We start from the raw sequence: 25,109 nt of genomic DNA, 5'->3' as shown, positions 1-25,109 counted from the left end.
ATCTGCTGTGCATGTGTGATTAGGTTCTATTTTTTAGGAACACTGATACAAAACTTCACAATAAGGTCTGATTGAATGCTAAAAACGTTACAACAGACCACCTTAAAAAATGTAATTTTACAATTTTTTACTGAATGAAACACCCAGAATGTACATGAAAATAAAGACCATGGGATTTACAATATTAACTATGACCAATAAAACCCTAAATATTGACAACATATGAACGTCACACCCTCTCTCAATCAACATATTTTACAATCAAGTGAAACGCAACAAAAATATAACCAACACAGCGAAATAAATATACAATCTGATATATAACTAAGCTTTAGAACTTTGTTGTAAAAATCTCTGTCCGCATCTGTCCCAAACACCAGCATTTCAGGCTGGCCGCTCTGGAAACACTGTGGAAACGCACACCAACCACACTGCTTGCTGCCTCGTCTGAGCTGCTGCGACTTGGATTACCATAGTGACTTAGACTTAGACAAACTTTAATGATCCACAAGGGATCACTAGTATATAAGGCAAAAGCGCAGATTCCTACCATTGAAATACTTTGAATAGTTCAAGGTTTACGGTCATTTTAAAACATAACTGCACATCACAATGGCAGCTACACTTTCCATCTTAAGATCTAAAACATTTTTGGGCCTTAATTTTCCAATATCTGGTGTACAATATAGTGCGCAAGGTTCCATCGTTCAGGATATGTTTTGTTTCGCCTGCTATTGTAATAATTTTTGCTAATTTGACACTTACAAACAAACCCTGTATCCATATGAGTTGGACAATTGTGTTAGATGTAAATATAAACATAATACAATGATTTGCAAATCATTTTCAACCCATATTCAGTTGAATATGCTACAAAGACAAAATATTTGATGTTCAAACTGATAAACATATTATTTTTGCAAATAATCATTAACTTTAGAATTTGATGCCAGCAACATGTGACAAAGAAGTTGGGAAAGGTGGCAATAAATACTGATAAAGTTGAGGAATTCTCATCAAACACTTATTTGGAACATCCCACAGGTGTGCAGTCTGATTGGGAACAGGTGGGTGCCATGATTGGATATAAAAGCAGCTTCCATGAAATGCTAAGTAATTCACAAACAAGGATGGGGCGAGGGTCACCAATTTGTAAGCAAATTGTTGAACAGTTTTAGAACAACATTTTACCATGTACGGTCCGTAAAATCATCAAAAGGTTCAAAGAATCTGGAGAAATCACTGCAGGTAAGCGATGATATTACGGACCGTTGATCACTGAGGCGGTACTGCATGAAAAAAGACATCAGTGTGTACCTACTCAGTGGCCTAGTGGTTAGAGTGTCCGCCCTGAGATCGGTAGATTGTGAATTCAAACCCCGGCCGAGTCATACCAAAGACTATAAAATTGGGACTCATTACCTCCCTGCTTGGCACTCAGCATCAAGGGTTGGAATTGGGGGTTAAATCACCAAAAATGATTCCCGGGCATGGCACCGCTGCTGCCCACTGCTCCCCTCACCTCCCAAGGGTTGATTAAGGGTGATGGGTCAAATGCAGAGAATAAGTTCGCCACACCAAGAGTGTGTGTGACAATCATTGGTACTTTTTACTTAAAGGGTATCACCACATGGGCTCAGGAACACTTCATAAAACCACTGTCAGTAACTACAGTTGGTTGCTACATCAGTAAGTGCAAGTTACAACTCAGTGGCCACAACTAGTATGTGTATGACAATCATTGGTACTTTAACTTTAAGTTGAAACTCTGCTATGCAAAGCAAAACCCATTCATCAATAACACCAAGGAACGCCGCTGGCTTCGCTGGGCCTGATCTCATCTAAGATGGACTGATGCAAAGTGGAAAGGTGTTATGTGGTCTGACGAGTCCACATTTCAAATAATATTTTGCAAAAAAAAAAAAAAAGAAGTTTATGAGTTTGAACATCAAATATCTTGTCTTTGTAGCGAAATCAATTGATTATGGGTTGAAAAGGATTTGCAAATCGTTGCATTCCGTTTATATTTACATCTAACACAATTTCCCAACTCATATGGAAACGGGGTTTGTATATGACGTGAGGTTTCTAGCAGAACTTGTGATCCAGTGCCATCCCAAAAACATACTTTTATATGCTCGATCAATCTTTGTCATCAATTTCCAGTTTTACATAGATTTATATTTTGATTTCCAAACCTGAAACTGTTTTTCTTCAAGTTTAGAGGTAGTCTGCTTTTGTCAAAGCAACATTTTAATCCATCCATCCATTTTCTACCGCTTATTCCCTTTTGGGGTCGCGGGGCTGAGATAGGCAACATTTTAATGTGTTAATTTATTTCATTACTACATCCAAGAGCTGCTGCAAGTGTTTACCAGAATAGAAAATATTTGTGTCATCAGCAAAAAACACCAACGTCAACGTATCGGATACCGGTATTATTATGGTGTGTGTATAAGGTAAGACATTATCTGGTGTTTTATTTTGCAATATTATGCAAAACCAACTTTTCTTACCTTCTGGTACCTGCTGATCTGTATTTGGGATCTGCATAAGTCCATAAATCTGCTCGAAACCGCCTTTGTAGTACGTGCCGACAATGTAGTCGATAAACTTCTTAATTTTTTCTACCTTCTTGTTATGAGACATTCATCCTCCGCTGTTGCTATTTGTATTATAAAGTAGGGTGAAGTTAGTTCTTACTTATATCTGTTAGTAAACTCGCCATGAAAGCGCTAAAAGATACCGGTGTAGTGAGTTTACATTATTACTAGAGAGTTCCAGTAGGACGTGTTTTACGGGACACATTTCCGCCGTTGTTATTGCATCAGTGAGCCACTGATGAGGAGATGCTGCTCTGTTATTGAAGTAAAGTCTGAATGTCACTAAAACAGTTAGCTCCATCATTGGACACTTCTTCCAATACCGTCCTTGCACGCTACACTGCTAAAACAAAGATGACGGGGAAAGGACGTTGCCGAAGGTGAGCCACGTAAATAAGACCGCCCACAAAATGGCGCATACTGTGGCGACTGTCAGAAAGCGGCTTGTAGATGATCTGTAAAACATTATCTATGTAACATTTTGACCAAAGAACCACTATTACACGTTATGTAGACCACAAGGAAGTGTTTTCAATTTAGAAAAATATATTAGTGACGACCCCTTTAATGCGCCCTAGAATATGGTGCGCCTTTTGTATGAAAACAGACCTGACTCGACCCGTTCATCGGCAGTGCGCCTTATAATCCGGTGCACCCTATGGTCCGGAAAATACGGTATTTAGGAAAAACAGGAAAACTTGCAAGGAGGAGCCGGCCACTCAAATCCGTGAGTAAAAAAGTGCAAGAAAAATACAGAGGCTGGCCAGAGAGTACAGCTGAGGCACAAGTAGGCAGCTTAGACCCAATTGTGTGTATTGCACTAACAACTTATTCGAATTGGCATCGTAGACACAAGAAGCCGTGGTACAAAATAAGTGTCTTTCAAGGGAATGATGTACACAAAGTAAAACACTAAAAGTCCAACCTAAATATATTGCATTTGTATACAAAGCACTTCTCAAATAGAAACTCAGAAAGTGCTTCACATTAGATACAAAAACATTACAATCAAATGTCTATCAATGTTCTCATTCGTATAGATCATTGTAATCTCAGCGCATTCAATTGTTTCAATCGATTGAATGCCCTGAGATTACAATCAAATATCAGCATGTACTATAATCAAAACAATGAATGGTGCACCAATATTGATTTATTAAATTTTGTATTTAATCTTTTTATTCTGGTATTTTGTATGCAATTCATATGTTCTGTGTAGTATGAGTTTTGATGCAGGTACAATTTAGATGAGTTCCGATTTAATAACTTAGATTTTGATTTATATCGAGCTTTTCTAAACACTCAAAGCGCTCACAGAGAAGTGGGACTCAACATTCATTCACACCTGGTGGTGGTAAGCTACATCAGTAGCCACAGCTGCCCTGGGGTAGACTGACGGAATCGCGGCTGCCAGTTTGCGCCTACGGCCTTTCCGACCACCACCTATCATTCATGCATCATTCATTCACCAGTGTGAGCGGCACCGGGGGCAAAGGGTGAAGTGTCCTGCCCAAGGACACAACGGCAGCCATTTTTTTGGATGTCAATAAGGTGGGAAGCGAACCTGCAACCCTCAGGTTTCTGGTCGGCCGCTCTACCCACTACGTCATGCCGCCCCAATAATTTACATTAAAACTTGACTTACAACACAGAACTTGCAAAAAGACTTAGTACCTCCCGCATGTTATCAAACCATATAGCAGTAAATAACAGAGGAAAACGAAAAGCCAAGGTGATAAAGCATTTAAAAAAAAAGGTTTTAAAAACATCCTGAATAAAAACAAGCGTCTCCCAGATTCATTTGACTCGTTCTATTTACTCGCATGTGATGGTGTTCCATTATCACCACCACAATGAGAACACTCAGGGAATGAGGTTGATTATGGATCTGATTAGACGAATCAGTGCGGGGGTTCCCTCCGGGTACTCCGGCTTCCTCCCACTTCCAAAGACATGCACCTGGGGATAGGTTGATTGGCAACACTAAATTGGCCCTAGTGTGTGAATGTGAGTGTGAATGTTGTCTGTCTATCTGTGTTGGCCCTGCGATGAGGTGGCGACTTGTCCAGGGTGTACCCCGCCTTCCGCCCGATTGTAGCTGAGATAGGCGCCAGCGCCCCCCGCGACCCCGAAAGGGAATAAGCGGTAGAAAATGGATGGATGGAGTATTTTAATGAGACACAATGCAATGGGACCATTAAAGAGTGCAATGTGATCTTGCTTTGTGTTGACCAGGCTGAAACCGAAGCCAACATGATGGATTGTGCTTCCTTTAGAGACTCATTATCCAAAGTCAATGGTGCAATATATTTCCAAATGCACATGACAACGACTTCGGAAGGAAATTACTTTCAGCTCGCAGAGGGTGTAAACTCTTACATACTGATGCCCAGCAAAGAGAAACATCAAGAAGTTTACTATGCACATCCTAGGAATAGAACCTTGTATTTTGTTCCAGTGAGAATAGTTATTTAAAAAAATAGTGGTCAAGTAAGTAATGTTCCAGGTAAAATGGATTTCATTGTTCGCAACGGTTCATACCTGACCAGAGCTCTCTCCAAGTGTAGTGTAACCTGATCCGACACTTCTTCTGGTAGCAGAGGAGTTTATGAATGATCTGAACACAGCGCCTGTTAAGGATGGATAGAAACACAAAAATGTAATGGATGGATGCAACGGACAGACTTGTGTGAGTGTTCTTGTATTTCTACCCTTCTTGAGACATCAACAAGGAAAAGTACCTTCCATATAAGGACCAGTGAACAAGTTAGGACCGATATTTGGTGGTGAAATCTATCAAAATTAAGGTGGTCCCAAATTGACGGTGTGTCAGTTTTAAAAGTACTCCCCCTCTTGTCAACATATAAAATAACAAGTGTGTGTAAAAATTTGAAGTGTTCCCCCTTTGGCCAACATATGCGTGTAAGAAAGTGAAATGCGCCCCCATTGGCCAAAATGTATGAACATTTTTTTATAAATATGTATATAGAGACATACTGTAATAACTTGATGTAAATAATGAAGACTAAAAAACAATTACAAACAAAAAAAAACAAAAAATTAGTTCAAATAAATTAACTAAAAGCAGTCTTTTTCTCACAATGTGTCAAGTTCTTTCTTATAAATTGGGAACAATTTCTCATAGTCTTTCAGTTTCTGTAATAGTGCAATATTTTCTCGTAAAGTTATTATTTTTTTATGCAAAATGGTGATATTTGTCATATAAAATTCTGACTTTAATCACAATATTCCCCATTTTTTTGTTGTTCTTATAAAATTGTGAAATTTTTGGAGTAAAATTGTGACTTTTGTAATAATTTTGCCAAGTAAAATTTCAATTATTATAATATTTCCGAAATTGTGAAAGTTTTCTTAAAAAATTTTGACTTTTGTCGAGTAAAATTACGAGTCTTTTCATAAAATTGCTAAAATGTTAAGCTTTTCTTGTAAAATAGCGACTGTAATTGAATAAAATTCCAACTTTTATCAGCCACTGTAATTACCAGACTGCAACACTGTTCATTCAATGACTGTAAATAATGTAAAAACAAGAGTACAAAGAAGTCATGCTGTTCCATTTCCTTTGTTTATACTGCTGTCACTACTCAACTGCCAAAGAACTGTAGACACCTTATATGTGTTGCTTCCTATACTGTATATACTGTTATACTATTTGATCTTGTACTGGTGACTACTGTACTTCTACCATAACTACTGTAACTTATTGTGCAACTTATTGTCTTGTAATTAATGTACTTCAGAGCTATTCAAATGTTTGTATTTTTTTCTATTTAGTGTAACTAGTGATTGGAACCCACTGTATGCAATATCTGAAGAGCATGGAAAAAAGCATTTCACTGTGGTGTACTCTGCATGTGACCAATAAAACTTGAAATAATATTGCACAAATATTCAATTTTTCTTGTAAACTTTTGACTTGCGTTAGGTAAAATTACGACTTTTATTAAAATACTGCCAAAATTCCAAGTTTTTCTTTTGAAGTTGTGACATTTTTCTTGTGAAATTCCAACTAATTTTTCACAACAAGCTTTTTCATATTTGCACAGTTTGTATATATTAATGTTGTAAATATACATTATATTATATCTAGAAAAGGTGGTCCTAAAGAGGTAACAAATACAAGAATGTGTGTGTATGTGTGTGTGTACTCACAAGTATAAATCCATGGGAAATTCTTTCATCATATGTGTGACGACAAATTCTACCATCAAATCTGGAAAATGTAAAAATAAATAAAAATATCAAACACCAATAAAAATTAAACCGGATTGAAGCACAAATGTAAGTTTTATGCAAATAATAACAAGGAGACGCCAACAACAGTTTCTAATTTAAATTGGAAATGAAGATAAAAACATTAAACCGCATGATCTACATACCTAGAACTGCACACACCAGTGGCCGAGAAGGGATGTTCTTGTCCAATGCTTTTTTTCTGTGCCTCATGGGCTGCAAAAGATGTACAAATTGCACGGAAGTATAAACATGAGTAGACTGCAGTGCACATGCTATAGATGGCAGTTGCGCAATGTACAGAAACATATGACTTTTACTATTTGTATACATACACATACATTTACTACCGTAGTGCCTTATGACCATAAGAACACTTAAAAAGGTGACACGCTAAGCACAGCGCTTTCCATGCATTTATTTATTTGGGGCGGCCTGCCACAAACAAATTTCAACCGCCACAATGAGATTTGGCACATTATAATATAACTATTATGTGGCTTGTTGTTAGAACTGTGTACAGTAAATGGCATCATAACTGTGCTCATTAACACACATGGATACGATCAGAGATCAGTGTTGCCAACTTATTTAAATGCCTATTACCGTATTTCCCTGAATTGCCGCCGGGGCGCTAATTCATTTAAAACCTCTTCTATGGCGTCACATTAGTGCCAAAAATTCAATCGCATAAAAACTGTAATCGCGCGTGCGACACCCTTTTGCGCGCTCGCGGTGCCTTTTTGCGTGCGCGCGGTGCCTATATGCGCGCGAGCCGTCTTCATTTTGGCACTTTGTGGGCGGTTATTCTTACACGGCCCCTCCTTTCTGATTGGTCCGGCGAAAATAGCTGAGGGCCAATCAGAAGTATAGCAGGGCGGGTCAACGTCAATATGTATCTAGATAATTCAGCTCTTGTCGACAAACAAATTCTAAAAAGTCCAAATTTAGTGGAGTTTTGGAAAATGCCAATTGAATTTTATCTAAAAGTCTTTGAAGAAGGTAATGTCTCATCTTTTGAGAGAATATCACATAGTTAATGAAGTTTTAAGATCAATATCTCTCTTTTCATACACATACAACCAGTCCACAGATGTCAGTCGATGATGGAAATTATATTTTCTAATATGTTTTCTTTCCTCACTTGTCTGTTTTAAAAAATGTTTGTATTTATTTAATATTTATATATGTAAATATTGAATGTATGCCACAATGTGGGACTATTAATTTTCTTTCCTCTATCTACTTTAAGTTCACAACAGAGTCTACCTGAACCCATTTATCCATGCGTACTTCATATCAGGACCACATGATTAGCATATGGGCCTGATTATTGATGTTATGATTGCAATTACTATTTTAGTAGAATAATGAATGACAGGTTATCACTACAATTAATGAATATGGTTTTAATATTACTATAAAAAGTATTTACGTTTCTGCAAACAACTCAAACTATGGAAAATTAGATATCAGCCCAGATCAGTATAGATGGCCGAGTTAAAAATATGTATTTAAAAAAAAAAAAAAAAAAGCTTGCTCCATACATTAGGCAAATTAAATCTGAGAGATAATAGTGTAAGACTTACTTGTTCAGCCATGATAGCCCCATGAAAACCTGATTTCCTTTCTTTTTAATCCCAGGGAACTGCCATGGACCTTTCATCATAGATATGAATAAACACTCCATGTTTCTCCAGCGTAGCGGCCATCTTAGCTCGGACAGCTGGTCCCCATCATTTTATTGATGTCAATGGTACATGTACTATTTAAATATACATATACATACAATACTCTGACATTTATAACAAATCAAAAGGAGGAAAGAAAATTAATAGTCCCACTTTGTGGCATACATTCAATATTTACATATACAAACATTAAATAAATAAAAATATTTTTTAAAACAGACAAGTGAGGAAAGAAAACATATTTGAAAATATAATTTCCATCATTGACTGACATCTGTGGACTGGTTGTACGTGTATGAAAAGAGAGATATTGATCTTGACACTTCATTAACTGTGATGTTCTCTCAACAGATGAGATATTACCTTCTTCGAAGACTTTTAGATAAAATTCAATTGCCATTTTCCAAAACTCCACTAAATTTGGACTTTTTAGACTGTGTTTGTCGACAGGAGCTGTATTATCTTGATTCATATTGGCGTTGACCCGCCCTGCTATACTTCTGATTGGCCCTCAGCTATTTTCGCCTGACCAATCAAAAAGGAGGGGCTGTGTAAGAATAACCACCCACAAAGTGTCAAAACCAAGACGGCGCGCGCGCACATAGGCAAAACACGCGCGCAAAAGGGTGTCGCGCGCGGACGAAGTGGAGAATCAGCGCGCGATAAAACATTTTATGCGCTTGGATTTTTGGCACTAATGTGACGCCATACTGTTCTCACTCCTGCGCTTACCAAAGGCAGGCGGTAAAATTAAGCATGCGCTAACTATTTTAAAACCTCTTCTCACTCTGGCACTTACCAAAGGTATGCAGTAAAAATTTGAGTGTGATGTAAGCTTGGACCTTAAATCACACTGAATAGCTCTTAATCTTCTTCCCTTTATGCGATTTCAAATTTTCGGTATTGAAATCAGCCTCCTCCATTTTGAAAATGATGACAGGGGAAGTGTCACTCGTGACGTCACGAGTTTGACCAGCCGGTAATAGTAAGCATGCGCTAATTATTTTGGGAAGCGAGTTTGACCCGGCAGAAATTCAAGGCAGGCGCATACTATATGCCCTGCGGCAATTCAAGGAAATACGGTAGTTATGATTAGGGGTTTTCTTACTTCCCATTTTCCATGACGTTGACGAACATGATAATCAAGACAGGTCGCTGATCTGTCATTCATATTTTTCTCCCGTCAAAAATAAAAACAAGACAGGAGTGAATGCTTTGCAACAATTTGTATTCACTGACAATAGTCCTTAAGGACAGCAACGCCCCTCTCACTCCCCCAATGTGTTTACATGTTTTTTTTATTATATTGTGATAGCATAGCCCGCATTCTTCCGGGCTCATGGCTAATCCATACAAGTCGGCTAGTCCTTAAATTATCCTGGCCAATATTTGCTCTCTGGACAACAATATGGACCATGCACGCCTTCTGAGACCCACCCAAATTACTAAGAGAAGGTTGTGTTGGGAAACATGTTACCATGGGGGCAGACATGTTATACAGCTGAAGGCAAGTGGTGGCAATGTCTGTGTTTAAATTAATGTATTTGTTTATTGATGCCTATGCATCCGATTCCTTTTTTACATTTTAAAAATGTTTTTTTAAATACAGTTTTATTGTAATTGTGTCTTGGACCCAAGGTTAATTAATCAATCTTGAATTTAATCAGACCCCTGGAGATTGTCTTTCATACAGGTGATCAGCAACATTTTCTGGTTTTATAGGACACTTTGAGAAAGCACATATTGTTCACGGATAATTACGCAAAATAAAAAATGGCGTTGTCTATTGCTACCCCTGCACTCCACAGACACACGCAAATAACCCAAAGCCGCATATAGATCGCAGTCCTGTTCAGAAACAGTACAAATGTATTTCTTCTCCAGACCTTAGACCAGTGGTCACCAACCTTTTCAAGCCCAAGATCCCTGGTTTCAGCCAAAAACCGAAGCAAGATCTACCCCCGCGTCAACTATGTATTATACCTAGGAGTGTAACGGTACACAAAAATTTCGGTTCGGTACGTACCTCGGTTTAGAGGTCACGGTTCGGTTCATTTTCGGTACAGTAAGAAAACAACAAAATATAGATTTTTTGGTTATTTATTTACCAAATTTGTAAACAATGGCTTGATCCTTTTAACATTGGGAACACTATAATAATTCTGCCCACGTTAGTCCACATTAAACTGCCTCAAGTTGTTGCTTGGATGAAATAAAATCACAACTTTTCTTCTACATATAAAAAGTGCAACATTAAACAGTTTCAAGTCAACTCATCATGCTTAATTTATTCCAGCATTGGGGAAGCCTCTAGTTAATTTTTTATTATGTAAATGTTATATTTGTATCAACATGTGATAGCAGGGACTAGGGATGCGCGGATTTGCAATTATATCATCCGCAACCACATCACCAAAGTAGTCATCAACCCGCCGTCCACCCGAACCAACATTTTATCAGAAACGCAACCGCCCGCTGAAATACATCAGAGGTCGGCCACCTTTACCACTCAAAGAGCTATTTAGACCCGTTTTACAGAGTAATGAAGTCAATGGGAGCCGCTAACGTTCTCGCGAATATCCAATGGTGTTCATCCTGATGACAGGAATAAGGGTGTGCTGTGAAGCCATTGGCTTTGACACCTTCAACAACACATACAAACCGATTGTTAGTCCGGTAACATGTTGTGTGCAGCTTCCGCAATCACACGTACAAGATTGAAAGGCATACTGGGTGATACAGAGTACACTGATGGTTGTGATACAAACAATTTTAACACTCTAACTAATATGCGCCACGCTGTGAAGCCACACCAAACAAGATTGACAAACACATTTCGGGAGAACATCCTCACAGTAACACAACATAAACGCAACACAAAAAATACCCAGAATCCTTTGTATCCGTGACAGTTCCTGAATATATTTTACACCCCCGCGCCCCCAACCCCGCCCACCTTACCGACGCACGGGGGGGGGGCGCATATTAGTAAGAGTGTTAAAATTGTTTATATCACAACCATTAGTGTACTCTGTGTCACCCAGTATGCCTTGCAGTTGTGTGCGTGTTGCTGCGGAAGCCACACACAACATGTTGCTGGACTGACAAACAGTTCGAACATGTTGTTGAAGGCAACAAAGCCAATGGCTTCAAGGCACGCCCTAATACTTATTATTTGGGTGACTGCCGGCAGTCATTCTAGAGAATATTAGCGTCTCCTATTGTCTTCTTCGCTTTGTGACACGGGTCTTAAATGGCTCTTTGAATGGTAAAGGATTCCGATCCCAGAACCATGTATATCAAATATTTCCGGATGGTTCAACCGCCACCCGCCCGAATCTAATTAAAATCTATTTTTTCGTCATTTCACCCACCCGACTCCGCGGATGAGACCGCAAACCGCGCATCTCTAGCAGGGACCCTGCCATTCAAAACTAGGCTGCTACATTACTAATGATTGATGTAACTATTGCTGAAAAAATAGTACAATAGCAATGGGAGAAACTATTCATCCCTAAACACCATGGAGTTCATGTAGGCTTTATGATGCACTTGCATTATTATATCACTATCAGAGACAGAAACTCTTCATTTAACATAATGTCCTTTTTTGCTGCTTCAACACACCTCAATCAACACTGTCCGTAACACACACACACACGCACACACACACACACACACACACACACACACACACGCACGCACGCACACATGCACACAAGCACACGCCGCAAAATGAGCTAACATTACGCTAAATGCTAACTAGCCTGAAATCATTCACACGCCATCAGTGTGTGAATGTGTGTGTGAATGGCTGAATGTGAGAAAAGTGTCAAAGCGCTTTTAGTTTCTTAAAAAAAAAAGGTAGAAAAGCGCTACACAACTACAACCCATTTACCATTTACAAATCACATGGTTTTAACGTCAGCAAATTAGCTGTTCACCTGGTGGATTTTTCCCTTTGTGATAAAGAGGGGATAAATGGAGAGTCTTTGTCTGGATGTCGCCTTGTTTTATTATATATTACTGCCTTTGTACATGTCAATGTTTAGTTTTGTATTCACAATAACAACACAACATCCGTACTTTGGTGTAATGTTCACGGAGTCTCGTATGCTTCACGTCGGAGTTGAGCGTGGATAATCGTGGACTCATGGTTGAGGGAAGAGTTGTTTGATGTTGAATGCTAAAAAAAGGCTGATTTGTTGCAACAGTTAGACCTTCAGTCATTGTTGGTGGATAATCGTGGACTCATGGTTGAGGGAAGAGTTGTTTGATGTCGAATGCTAAAAAAAGGCTGATTTGTTGCAACAGTTAGACCTTCAGTCATTGTTGGTGGATAATCGTGGACTCATGGTTGAGGGAAGAGTTGTTTGATGTCGAATGCTAAAAAAAGGCTGATTTGTTGCAACAGTTAGACTTTCAGTCATTGTTGGAGCGTAATGATTTATGAGCACGTCATGCGATGCGCGTTTGTAAGACGAGCGAGTGTAGGGCACGGCTGCGCTCAGGGTGTGTGGCTCCAGTGTCGAAAGCCACGTGATCTGAGGCCGAAGAGAGACAGAGGCGTTCGGGTGTGTTCGGGAGTTAAAATGCGTGCCTGTTTGTGGTTCTGTTGGTCATTTTCCATTTGGGGGTGTCGCTACTGCCATATTCTTTTTCTTTCTAATATTTTCACGATCAACCGGTAGGGTCCCAAAGATCGACTGGTTGATTGCGATCGACGGGTTGGCGACCCCTGCCTGAGACTCACCATTTTATGTAGACTGACCCTGAAGTTGATATTGTCATCATGCAGAAAGGCATCAGCATACTGGTCCTGTAACACACACAATGCAGTAAACACAAAAAAGATGCATGGCTCAGTAGGTTGGAGAATGTGAAAGTATGCACACTAGTCCTACTTCAGCTATACATGTGAGGATGATTAGGCACAGTCTGGCACTGTTCAGACGATGCTCATCTGAAATCACAGAAACAAAGCAAATGAACCAAACTTGGTTGTTAAAGGCTTTGAGGGATCTTGTTAAATTTGAACAATATCAAAAGGTCAGTGTTTCCCAGACAAACAATTTGTGGCAGCAAAGTTGGAGTACCACAAAACGATTTGGCATTATGTTTTCGTCTTAACTGATAAACACATTATAACAACCTGGGCCCTCATGTATCAAGCTTGCGTATGCACAAAAAACTGCACTCTGCATGGCCACATTTTATTTTTACAATGCAAAAAAGATTAAGGCAAGGACACAATATTAACTTTTTGACCAGTGCATTTAATGCTTCATTATCATATTAATATTTGTAAGGACATATATTAATTCATCCAGGCAACCATTTTGCCACCTATTCTTGTTGTGATCCTGTGACTCCATGGCCATGTCAAGCGGACAGCAACAGCGGCACCGGAGACCAAGGAAGAAGTTAAGTATACAGCTGCTACCGCAAGACGCTCTTCTTTATTTTAATAAATAGGGATGATGTTCGAAAACCGGTTCTCCCAATTGTTCGATAAGAAAACAACCGATTCCATGGATTCGAATCTCTTTTTGAGAAACGGTTCCCGTTATCAAAGCTACTACAGTCAAGAAAAATATTTGGTTCTGTATCCGAATCCCGAGGAACGAATCACGTGTCACAGGAAATGTCCTGTGGCACGTCACAGGAAATGACGTAGCTCAGTCATTCCTTAGTAGTAGCTCCAAAGCATGGCTTCACTTTATCAAGAAATACGACAAGGAAACGGCTTTCTGCAAATATTGCCAGGCTTCGCTTTCCTGTAAGGGGTGCAGTACAACAAAAATGCTGAAACGTTTTCAGGCCGCACATAACCTGAATGTTAGAGAAACATGTTTTGTCTTCGACACATAAAGCAGCGACAGTGATGACGAAGCACGCTCCTCTTCCTCGACTTCAACCTGCAGTCCCAGTGATAGTGCCGGTGAGTAATTAACGTTAACTGTTGTCGGTTAATTTCCATATCTGCTCACTTGTAGCCTTTAGGCGAAAATAACGTTACCTTTTATGTCAACTAGGACTGCAGTAATGTTAGCTAGACTAACGATACCTCTGCATAGTCAGTGGCTAACGTTAACGTTAGCTTTTTTGTATGTGTTTGATAACGTTAACGGTATCTTGTAGCCTAGACCACCACTCCAGGGTTTGCAAGTCTGTCTAATAAACTAGTCCTTGCAAGATGTGAATTAGATAATGTTAACGCTATCCTATTTCAGATGATGACATTCATGACAGCCAGAGTATTTGCTCTGTTTATTTAATTTTTTTCTAAAAAAATAAAATAAAAGTGAGCTTTTGTTAAACTAAGTATTGTGTGTTTTTTTCCATATACAACAACCTATCCGGATTCGATAAGAGAATCGATAATGAATCGGTTCGATAAGAGGATTCGATAATGGCATAAATATCGATAATTTCTTAAACATCATGCCTATTAATAAATTGTGTAATCGAACAAGAGTCAAATTATGTTGTATCCTTCATGATATGCTGGCATGTTTACGTTTAAAAGATGTCAAACAAATATATCCATCCATTTTCTACCACAATTGTCTCTCTCAAGATCGAGAGGGACAATTTTTGTGTAAGTTACAAAAATTATTTTTGTTTATAATGTATGTATTTATGGGGTAATCACTCACCCACCTATTGTAAAGTTACTTATTGTAGCGACTTTATTTTCAGATGAAGTGCAGCACTAATTTCAACTTTGAACACGCACATCTATCTTCTTTTTGTCTTTCTTACCGACACGACCGTTTCTTTTTAAAAAAAAAATTTCCGCCAGTGTTCAGTTCTCGGAGACATAGCAATGACAGGCACACAATCGCTCTGCCGTTCAATCGAAACACGAGAAAGAAGCCGTGCTGAGCTCAAGCACATACCTGTTTTCAATACATATTTGCATATTTATAAGGGTCACGGTTAGAGCGTGGTCTGAGCGTGCCAAGCCATGCACACGCCTGAGGCGGATTCCAAGTAGATTGAAATGTAGCAAAGAAATGTGCTCGGATTTGTGCACGCCAACACTTGCATAAATTGGAATTTTTACTTGCGTACGCCATTTTATGGATTTGATCATATGTCCACATTTAGTAGGAAAACCCACACAAGTGTTGTTACATGAAGGCCCTGGTCTACCAGAGCATAAGAAGACGGCATATGAGAAGACGGAGCATGAGGGATCATTAGCATTGCCATCTTAGCGACTTTGTTGCTATATTCAGTGAATAATTATAGCCCTATAGATACTGTATATCAAAAAGCAACTCCAAACACATTTTGTAGATACTTTTGGAGACTCTGAAATGAATGAGTCTTCACTTTTCTGAACAAGCACTGGACTCTGCTGCGGGCCAGTCTCTAATCTAATAGCACTGTAATGTCTACCATTCATATTGCAAAAACAAAACAGGCTACTTTCAGCCACAACAATGCCAAAACAACATCAGAAAACACAACTCTCCTCACTGCACACAGCTGTCCTCCTAGGCCCTGTTCATGTTCACAACCTCTAAGACAGTTGGAAATCACAGAACTCTTACACTAAACGTAAGTGCCAGGTTGCTACAACACTCATACAAGAGAAAACGTAGCAACATTTGAACGTTTATCTGTTTTTAATATTTTTGTTTTAATTTTTTACTTGCTTTTAAATGCATTATTACCAATTATTGTCAATTAAAAAGACGATTATGCTATTTTGTTGCCCCCACGGAAATACCCACCACCGCCACAAAAAGATTGCAGTTCTGTGGAAAACACTGAGGATAAATAATGAAAGATGGAAAAGGGAAGCACTTAAAGAAAGCAGATTAACCATGAAGATAAACATTTTATTTGTTTACCTTTAGTGTCCTGCATTACTATTGATGCGTACTTGAGGAAAGTGATGAGAAGGTTGCTTGTCTGCAGGTTTGGATCTAGTGGTAGCTCAGGGTTGTTCATCACTACACAGAGAACCAACAATTAAAACTTTTAGCCAACAAGAGTGCACAAAAACTATAGTAAATATAATAAATGAGCTTAAAAAAGACCAACGCTTCACCCAAAGACTGTCAAGTCAGTTTCAGGTCAGCTATTGATTTAATGTACTCTTTCAATAACCTCTTAGAAAAAATCCCTGCCCCTTAAACTAGGCTTCTAAAAATGAGAAAAGCCTCTTTTAGCGGTTGTGCTCAGTCAAACAAACATTGACAGGGGAAAAAACATCTGTACTTTTTTACTAAAGCCTCTGTGTCATCCAGACAATATATGCTCGCTACAGATTGTTTCATATATGAAGAAGTCAACAGTTATATTCCCTTCCTTTCCTAAAACCTTTATCTGTTTTTGACTTATTTTAGATTACTACAGACCCACAGGAGAAAAGCATTTCCCGCTGTCTGTACACATCCATCACAGGGAGATGTAGTGTGCTTCAACATCCATGACAAGAGAACACATGCGACCAGGTTGCAACTAGCAAAGCATGCAGCATGTGACAGGTTCGTCTTAACAGGTGTTAATATTTCATAAAGAAAATGGCTCTCGTGTTTGAAGCAGCCACAGAGAACGAGCCTGAAATAGAAATGTGTACCTATTAAAAGCAACAGCGTTTGTGCATCCCAAATGGCATGTACTGTATCTGGAAAGAGGAAACCTGAAGCAACAGTCATGCATCACACTTCAAAAAGATCTAATGTGTTTGGTTTGAGGAACAATGTGAGCATTAAAGGTGTCCTACACCTGTCAAAGTGCATTTAACTTGACCAACCTTTTTTATACAAAAAAAAGCAAGTAATATTTCAAAAAATTCCTGGTAAGAAAATGTGTGTATTAAAAGAGATCTTGCCTGTAGCTGGAGAAGGTTGCAGTGTTTTGTGAAGTACTTATAAAAAAAATGGATGTAACGACTAAGTTTAGCTCAAACTGAAACAAAGATGCAGCTTTTAAGTTCATGGTTGCCTTTGGCTACCCCTTCAGATGCTTCAAATTGTTTAAAAGGTGTGTTGTGGTTTTACACTTCTCTAAGCACTAAGAGCCCTATTCTCTCGTTTGCGTTAAAAGTGTTTTTGTACGCATTGGGAGTTACGCACGTTTCTCTTATTCAAATTTTCCCATCAAGACCCTTGAGACGCCCACTCTGCATAGATAAGACATGCACGTATGTTACCAATGAAGGCGGTGTCATGACATTCATTTAACTCGGAGGAGCAGACTTTCCCATGACCCTTTTTTTGGCTGTGAGAAAACTATGTACTGTAACATGGAGCTTTACTAGCATTTGTGAATGTCATTGAAATCCATGAAATTAGAAAAAAAGCCAATGGTCATTTGAGTGTGTGTGTGTTTGCACATGCAGAATACGAGCAATGCCAGATTTGACACGGAACGCCCACATTTTAGGGCTGCTCCACCCAGAATGCACATACTGGATGACTGAGCACAGTGACGGACTTGTGTCTAGGGGTAGATTCCGAGCAACAGCTTTTTTACGTAAAAGCATAGGAGAATAGGGCCCATAATGTAGAAACAGTGTAGCGTCCTTAAAAAGTTAGTTTGCTAGTACTGGGAAAAAAAAAATAGTTGTTCTTTGAATTTAAAGGTTCAGTGCAGAGGTGTCCAAGGAGCAGCCGAGTGTTGCATGGTTCAAAACAGCAAAGATTAGGAAAAACATAGCAAAAAAAGGCACAATCTAAAGATATAATACTAAAATGTGCATGAAATTAATCACAAACTATCACATTAATCATGTACAAATGCATCCCACAATTTGTTTTGACCGCACATGCTCCTTTACCTTAACATTGGATAGTTACCTGAAAGGCGGCACAGGTTGCTATATATACTTGCAATAGATTATGCATACGCCAGTGCAAAAATGAGTAAGGATGTCACAATACAACTTTTTCACTTCTGATACAATACCAATATTGCTACAATACGATATCAGGACAATTTTTTATTTACTACAATATTATTTTGTAGTATGGAATGGTAAAAAAAGGTTTGACCAAATGAAATTACAAAGAGAACAATGATTAACATGAAACAAGTATCTATTTAATATTAATCAAATGGATTATGCTGTCTTTAATTTGAAGTGACGTGGTATTTGTTTTGGCGACAGCTAGTGGCCAAATTCATTCTGTAAATTAAGCTCATGACGCAGGTAGCTGAATGATGGGACACATATGTTACTTGATCTAATACATTTCAGTCTTGGAGGTTGTATTTGTAAGTAAGATGCAACTCTGATTAACTGTTTATATTGTCAAATAAGGTGTTTTAGACTGTTATATTGTTCAAATAAGGACACTTATTAGAAAATGTCTAGCTAGTGTGCTATTGTGGTGTTGGATGTTGTCTAGATAGTAGCTGCTAGTAGCCTACATTGCCTGCCATGTTTACCTTTTGTAAACACTAAAATACAAGAAAAGACCAACCTTGTGTGCTTATTATTGAGATGTTAACAGGCTATCCAGATTTGCACAAGTAAATACGCTGGAGGATTGCTTGTATCAGAATATATTTTGAGACATTTTGGATGTAAACTGATCTAACCTGAAACTTATCTTTTTGCTGATAATGGACCGATATACAGGGTACCCCTAAAGATGATTGAGGAGACTTCGACTCATGTGCTCTGTGACAGATTTTGCTTCAAAACACACTCCGAAAGGACTTCAGATGATGCAGTTACCAAGTTTTGCCCAAATAAGTGACATGCATTCAAGTAAAACAATGAAAACATGTTTGTGTATGACATTTTCACAATAAATTTGCATTTGTGTCAGTATTTTTTAATTAATTTTAATTATGCAACCAAGAAATGTATTGCAATTAATCAGGATTAATCAAAACTCTAAAGTGGGATCAACCTGATTTTAGAAATAATAAATATCAATGTGGCCTCCACGTCCCATGGTTGTTTAATGATGCTGCCCTCGGTGGTAAAAGTTAAGACCCCTCTGGCTTACGGCATAAAAAACCTAAGCTCTGACTCTATGAACTATGTGGGTAACAAGAAAAAGAATGTGACATACTGTCTAGGGAGGGTGGCGTTGTGCCAAGTGGTGTTGTTGGTGTGGTTGGAGCGGGGCTGGCAGGGGTCACAACAATGTCAATCTCAGGGTGGCTCTGTTGCAAGACCGAAGACATGGAAGATGTTATTCAAAAGTGTCACTCAGTGAACAACAGTCTTTCCATCTAAGTGCTAAAAAGAACAAAACTGTCATTTGACTTGCATAAAAACAACTACATTTCAGGCAATTTCAGCTAAATCTTCCCTTGCCAGTAAAAAATGGCAAATAAGATACAAATGAATTGTTGGTAAATGCTGCCACCATGAAATGTGAACTGTACTATGATGTAAATTTAGCATCAACAACCTTGTAAATACACAGAGGAAACCCACATGTAAAAAAAAAAAGGTTACCTGTGCTAATACAGTGATGAAGTTGCGGTTAAGATGCACAGCTTCATACAGCGCCAGCAAAATTGCTTCATTGGTCCTACAGGCAAAACAGAAATGATTATTGAGAGTTCAGGGTTTCCCCCAGCTTGCCAATATACTTCTGGCGATGGGAGCGTGGCTAGGGGTGCTCAATATGACATTAACAAATGATTTGCAAAATCACAGATGATGCATATATTTTCTGAACAAAAGACTACTTTTTTTAAACAAATCTGTGTTATTATGATTTAGCATGAACATATATATTTTTATATCATATCGTTTTGCTCTATTTTTGTGATTATTATTGTTGTACAATGTAAACTGAACAAAAATATAACCGCAACACCTTTGTTTTTGCTCCCATTTTTCATGAATTGAACTCAAAGTTCTAAAAACTTTTACTATATGCACAAAATACCTATTCCTCTCAAATATTGTTCACAAATCTGTCTAAATATGTGTTAGTAAGCACTTATTTATTGCAAAGATAAACCTCACAGGTGTGATGTATCAAGAAGCTGATGATCAGAAAAGCAGTCAGTATCTGGTGTGACCACCATTTGCCTCACACAGAGCAACACATCTCCTTTGCATATAGTTGATCAGATTGTTGATTGGGGAATGTTAGTTCATTCCTCTTCAATGGTTGTGTGAATTTATTGGATATTGGCAGGAACTGGAACACACGGTTGTATACGTCGAACCACAGCATCCTAAACATGCTCAATGAGTGACATGCCCGGTGAGTATGCTGGCCATGCAAGAACTGGGTTGTTTTCAGCTTCCAAGAATTGCATACAGATCCTAGCAACATGGTGATGGTCTCAGAAGAATGGCATCACAATGGGCTTCAGAATCTTGTCAAGCTATCATGTGTATTCAAAATGCCATCAATAAAATGCACTTGTGTTTGTTGTCCGTAACGTACGCCTGCTCAAACTATAACCCCATCCCCACCATTGGCTACTCGATTCACAACGTTGACATCAGCAAGCCGCTCTCCCACATGACGCCACACACAGTAAGCCCTCTGCCCTGAACAGTGAAAACCGGGATTCATCCGTGAAGAGAACACCTCTTCAACTTGCCAGACGCCATCAAATGTGAGCATTTGTCCACTCAAGTCGGTTATGACAACGAACTGGAATCAGATCGAGACCCCGTTGAGGATGACGAGCATGTAGATGAGCTTCCCTGAAACGGTTTCTCATAAGTTGTGCAGAAACTATTTGGTTATGCAAACCAACAGTTGCAGCAGACAATCATGGAGGTGCACTTGCTGGATGTGGAGGTCCTGAGCAGGTGTGATTACACGTGGTCTGCGGTCGTGAGGCTGGTTGGATGTACTGCCCAATTCTCTGAAACGCCTTTCGAGACATTTTATGGTAGGGAAATGAACAAATTCACGGGCAACAGCTTTAGTGGACATTCCTAGCCAACTGCACGTTTTCTCAAACCTTGCAACATCTGTGGCATTTAGTGTGTGATAAAACTGCACATTTCTGAGTGGCCTTTTATGGTGGGCAGCCTAAGGCACACCTGTGCAATAATCAGGCTGTTTAATCAGCATCTTAAAAAGCCACACCTGTGAGGTGGGATAGTTTATCTTGGCTAAGAAGAAATGCTCACTAATAGACAGATTTGTTAACACTATTTGAGAGGAACAGGTCTTGTGAATACAGTAAAAGTTTTGGATCTTTTGAGTTCACTCGTGAAAAATCGGAGCAAAAACAAAAGGGTTGTGTCTATATTTTTGTTCAGAGTAACACAGGCTGTGGCGGCTGCTGGTATTTCAATTAGGGGGAAGATAATTTTCAGCTAATCTCCAAACACGAAACCAGTCTCCGATAACAGATAAAAGATATTAGATTGTCCAAAGAAAACGTGACTTAAAGGTTTGTAAAATTTTCCATATCAACACAAAACAGCGGAATGAAACTTCTAAAATTCTGACAGTGGTTTAAATTTCCATTTTGCTGTTTTGCTCATTTTGCTGTCAATGAAAAAGGGATTCAGCCTTAGACAGATCATCCAATCATTATGCAGAAGTTCAGTGTCCAAGCCAGCCATGGCTCAGCCCACCTCATTTATTTCCGGAGGCGCTCGGTGTCCATGGGCGTGACAAAGCCGAGCATTTATCCCATGATTGTTTAGTTTTGCTGCAGTGGAACAACCCACTCTATGCTCCCCTATTGAAGGCAATGAACGCTAGGCTTCAACAGTGTTTAATGCACTGTGACGCTACCACAATGAATGAGAAGTTGCATCAGCTGTTGCGAAAGTAGCTAATTCTATACAAAATTTGAACGCATTCAATGAACTGCAAACACAGAGGTTACTATTTAAACACTTATTTTTTATGTTTTAGAAGAAGCTGAGCTTCCCTTCCAGTCTTTCAGCAAATGCCATTGCCGTATACCCATATCCCCAGCAGGTCACCAAGGTCAACAGCCTTCTGGAATGTTTGAACAAGGTGACTAAGGGAAGTCTGTAAGTCAGATTCGTAACTTAAGGACAAGGATTGGCTACAAGGGCCTGATCGGTCAGGCTGGAGTGCGAAGTTGGTGTTGTGCGCATGCCGTGGTGGGAGGATCCGCCACCCCAAAGCCAAAGCCACCAGCCGCGAGAACAAAGGTGCCGGCGGCGCCTCAGTCTTACCGCAAACACTAGCCACCTGCGCCATTTCTCTACTTCAAAGAACGGCACTATCCTCTTAATATTTGTGCAATGCACATTTTGTAGATTACTGCGCAGAGGGTGGGTATATCTTGGATATATTAAAGTACCCTCTAATAGCAGACACGCAGCCAGAATGTATTTTAACAAGGGGTCTTGCTTACGGTTGATGAAAGTTTTTTGGTGGCCACATTTTCAAGGCATCAATAGTCAATACTGCGCAAATAACAAGCTATATATATCTATACATACAATGTATTACTTTGATTTGTTTTGACATAAAATACACTTTTTTTTTTAAGCATAGCAGCTTTTATTTTGCCATGGTGCCACGCCACCATCAAGTGCGTGTTGGGGAAACCATGGAGTTAGTGATTTTATGAAAAAAGCTATGGTCATAACTGGTACTGAACGGAAATAAACAATATGTAATGTGGAATTTTGTTTTAACACACAATGACTCCCCTCTTTGCATTTGATGACAATTTGAATTTACAAATTTGCTAAATTAAAGAAATTGCAATAAAAAACAAAGGACTACTTTTACTCTGTAAAATGTCCTCATCTTTTCTTCATGTTGCACTTTATTTGATTTGAGTGAGCAAAGGTTTTGTAGCTTTATGGTGGAATCACTTAAAAAAAGTGTCATTTGAGAGGCGCACTTACTGCACTGAGAGCTTCTCATCTGCATCTGCTATAAACATGTTGCCCACCTGCACGCAGATAGAAAAACATGGCGTTGTTCAATTTGAGGAAACAGACTTTTAAAGAAAAACTCCCAACTTTTTGGTTAATTTTGCCCATCATCCACAACAATCTCTATATGAGATATGTCCAAATTCTGTGTGTTCTAAACAGTGAAAAACTTTAAGTACAAGGCAGTTAACAATACAGGTAACTGGGATTCATCTATTCATCCTAGAAAGCACTCTAAAAATATTTTCCTTTCATAGTAAATAGTCTCAATGAAACAAGAGAACCTGACCTGATGATATCAATGTTTTCAACATGTTGAAGATGAGGTAAAGAGTCAATGTTTTTAGTTGCACTGCTACTTTCAACACCTACCATGGTAGTGAGGGTGGAGAAGAAGCCACCCTGGTGCTCTTCTTCTTTGTCTTTGTACTGCCTGTAGTACATAAGAAAATGAGGAGAAACAATCAGCAGGAAGGCGGGGGTAATGAACGTTCCAGAATTACAGATTAAATCACACACAGGCAAGTAAACAAAGAGGTTTTTTGTATTACACACACACACACACACACACACACACACACACACACACACACACACACATCAACAGACTATGCTAAGTTGCTCATCACATAAATAATCTTTCTCCACAAACAGCATTTTGCCTCATGCAAACGCACGACTGAACTGTTAGCTATACATACATTTTTGTATTTTTTATGAGTTAAGTAGAAATAGAATTTAAAACATCAACACAAACTCATGGGGCTATTGGCATGATCATTCTACACTCTTGTTTTTGTTTTTCACCTGTTATATTCTGTTAAAGCTTGGTGAACAACCATGCCCATTCCCTGGGGAAGAAAAACAATTACAGTCCAATCTGATTTGTTTTGAAACATCAAATAAAGACCGGCTGTTTATTGAAACTACGATTATAATTGTGGGTGTGATAACAGTATACTTACATCCAGTGTCGGCTCATCATCCACAATAGAGAGCTTCACAATATATGGATTAACAGACTGAGAGAGACAAATACAAGGTCAATTTTAAGAACACTATGTCAATAGTTAAATTGAATATTAATGAGCAGGGACTGAAGTTATTTTCTCCAAAGTGCACATATATAATTACCAATAATAAGACACAGACAATATGCAATATGTGCAAAGAACAAACCTCATACTTTCTGTAGTTGACCAAAAGGGCCAGTAGAACCACAGCATCATAACCATGCTGCCCTCTACTGGACGCATCTGAAAGAATCTGTTGGGTAGGAATACAGTTGTACTGAGAAGTGTTGAAAGCCACCATGTGTCATTTAGACACATTAAATTCCTCAAAAGTATAATACACAACACAATAGGGTTGCACGATACAGATGGCATATGACATTTACTTTATAAATTTGACCAATGAAAGATCTTTTCATTCTATACTTATATTGTGATAATGCATGTTGAGGACACATTCTAGTTGTTTGCAAACTTGACAGCGACAAGCGAATGAATGCGTCAACGCACTGTACTATTCTTGCTAGCGGCTAATAGTCCTCCACAGTGCAAAGCCACTTCTAAGTCTATAAGAACACTATATTGCCAAAAGTATTTAGCCACCTGCCTTGACTTACATATGAACTTGAAGTGCCATCTCATTCCTAACCTATAGGGTTCAATATGATGTCAGTGCACCTTTTGCAGCAATCACAGCTTCAACTCTTCTAGGAAGGCT

At 38.8% G+C, this 25,109-nt stretch overlaps 1 protein-coding gene and 1 long non-coding RNA gene across 5 annotated transcripts in view; one reads left to right on the top strand and one right to left on the bottom strand.

Moving 5' to 3' along the window:
• armh3 (armadillo like helical domain containing 3) overlaps positions 1 to 25,109 on the bottom strand; it is a 52,787-nt gene that overhangs the window by 16,560 nt on the left and 11,118 nt on the right. For all 4 annotated transcript variants that reach the window (XM_061880912.1, XM_061880914.1, XM_061880916.1 and 1 more), the window contains exons 8-20: positions 24,558 to 24,644; positions 24,344 to 24,400; positions 24,186 to 24,229; positions 23,751 to 23,811; positions 23,349 to 23,395; positions 19,986 to 20,061; positions 19,594 to 19,687; positions 16,414 to 16,515; positions 13,453 to 13,511; positions 13,302 to 13,367; positions 7,004 to 7,073; positions 6,777 to 6,837; positions 5,145 to 5,233 (exon numbers count right to left, since the gene is read on the bottom strand). In XM_061880912.1, the coding sequence (XP_061736896.1) occupies positions 5,145 to 5,233; positions 6,777 to 6,837; positions 7,004 to 7,073; positions 13,302 to 13,367; positions 13,453 to 13,511; positions 16,414 to 16,515; positions 19,594 to 19,687; positions 19,986 to 20,061; positions 23,349 to 23,395; positions 23,751 to 23,811; positions 24,186 to 24,229; positions 24,344 to 24,400; positions 24,558 to 24,644 (913 nt within the window). The remainder of the gene's footprint in view (positions 1 to 5,144; positions 5,234 to 6,776; positions 6,838 to 7,003; positions 7,074 to 13,301; positions 13,368 to 13,452; positions 13,512 to 16,413; positions 16,516 to 19,593; positions 19,688 to 19,985; positions 20,062 to 23,348; positions 23,396 to 23,750; positions 23,812 to 24,185; positions 24,230 to 24,343; positions 24,401 to 24,557; positions 24,645 to 25,109) is intronic.
• LOC133538956 (uncharacterized) lies at positions 14,220 to 19,454 on the top strand. Its single transcript, XR_009803139.1, has 4 exons — positions 14,220 to 14,327; positions 14,422 to 14,489; positions 16,912 to 17,052; positions 19,152 to 19,454. It is a non-coding gene; the product is annotated as an uncharacterized LOC133538956 (long non-coding RNA).

The sequence above is a fragment of the Nerophis ophidion genome, linkage group LG20 (genome assembly GCF_033978795.1).
Source record: "Nerophis ophidion isolate RoL-2023_Sa linkage group LG20, RoL_Noph_v1.0, whole genome shotgun sequence".
NCBI lineage: Eukaryota > Metazoa > Chordata > Actinopteri > Syngnathiformes > Syngnathidae > Nerophis > Nerophis ophidion.
The sequence above is the reverse complement of the archived record's forward strand: the minus strand, read 5'-3'. Positions and strand labels throughout refer to the sequence as shown.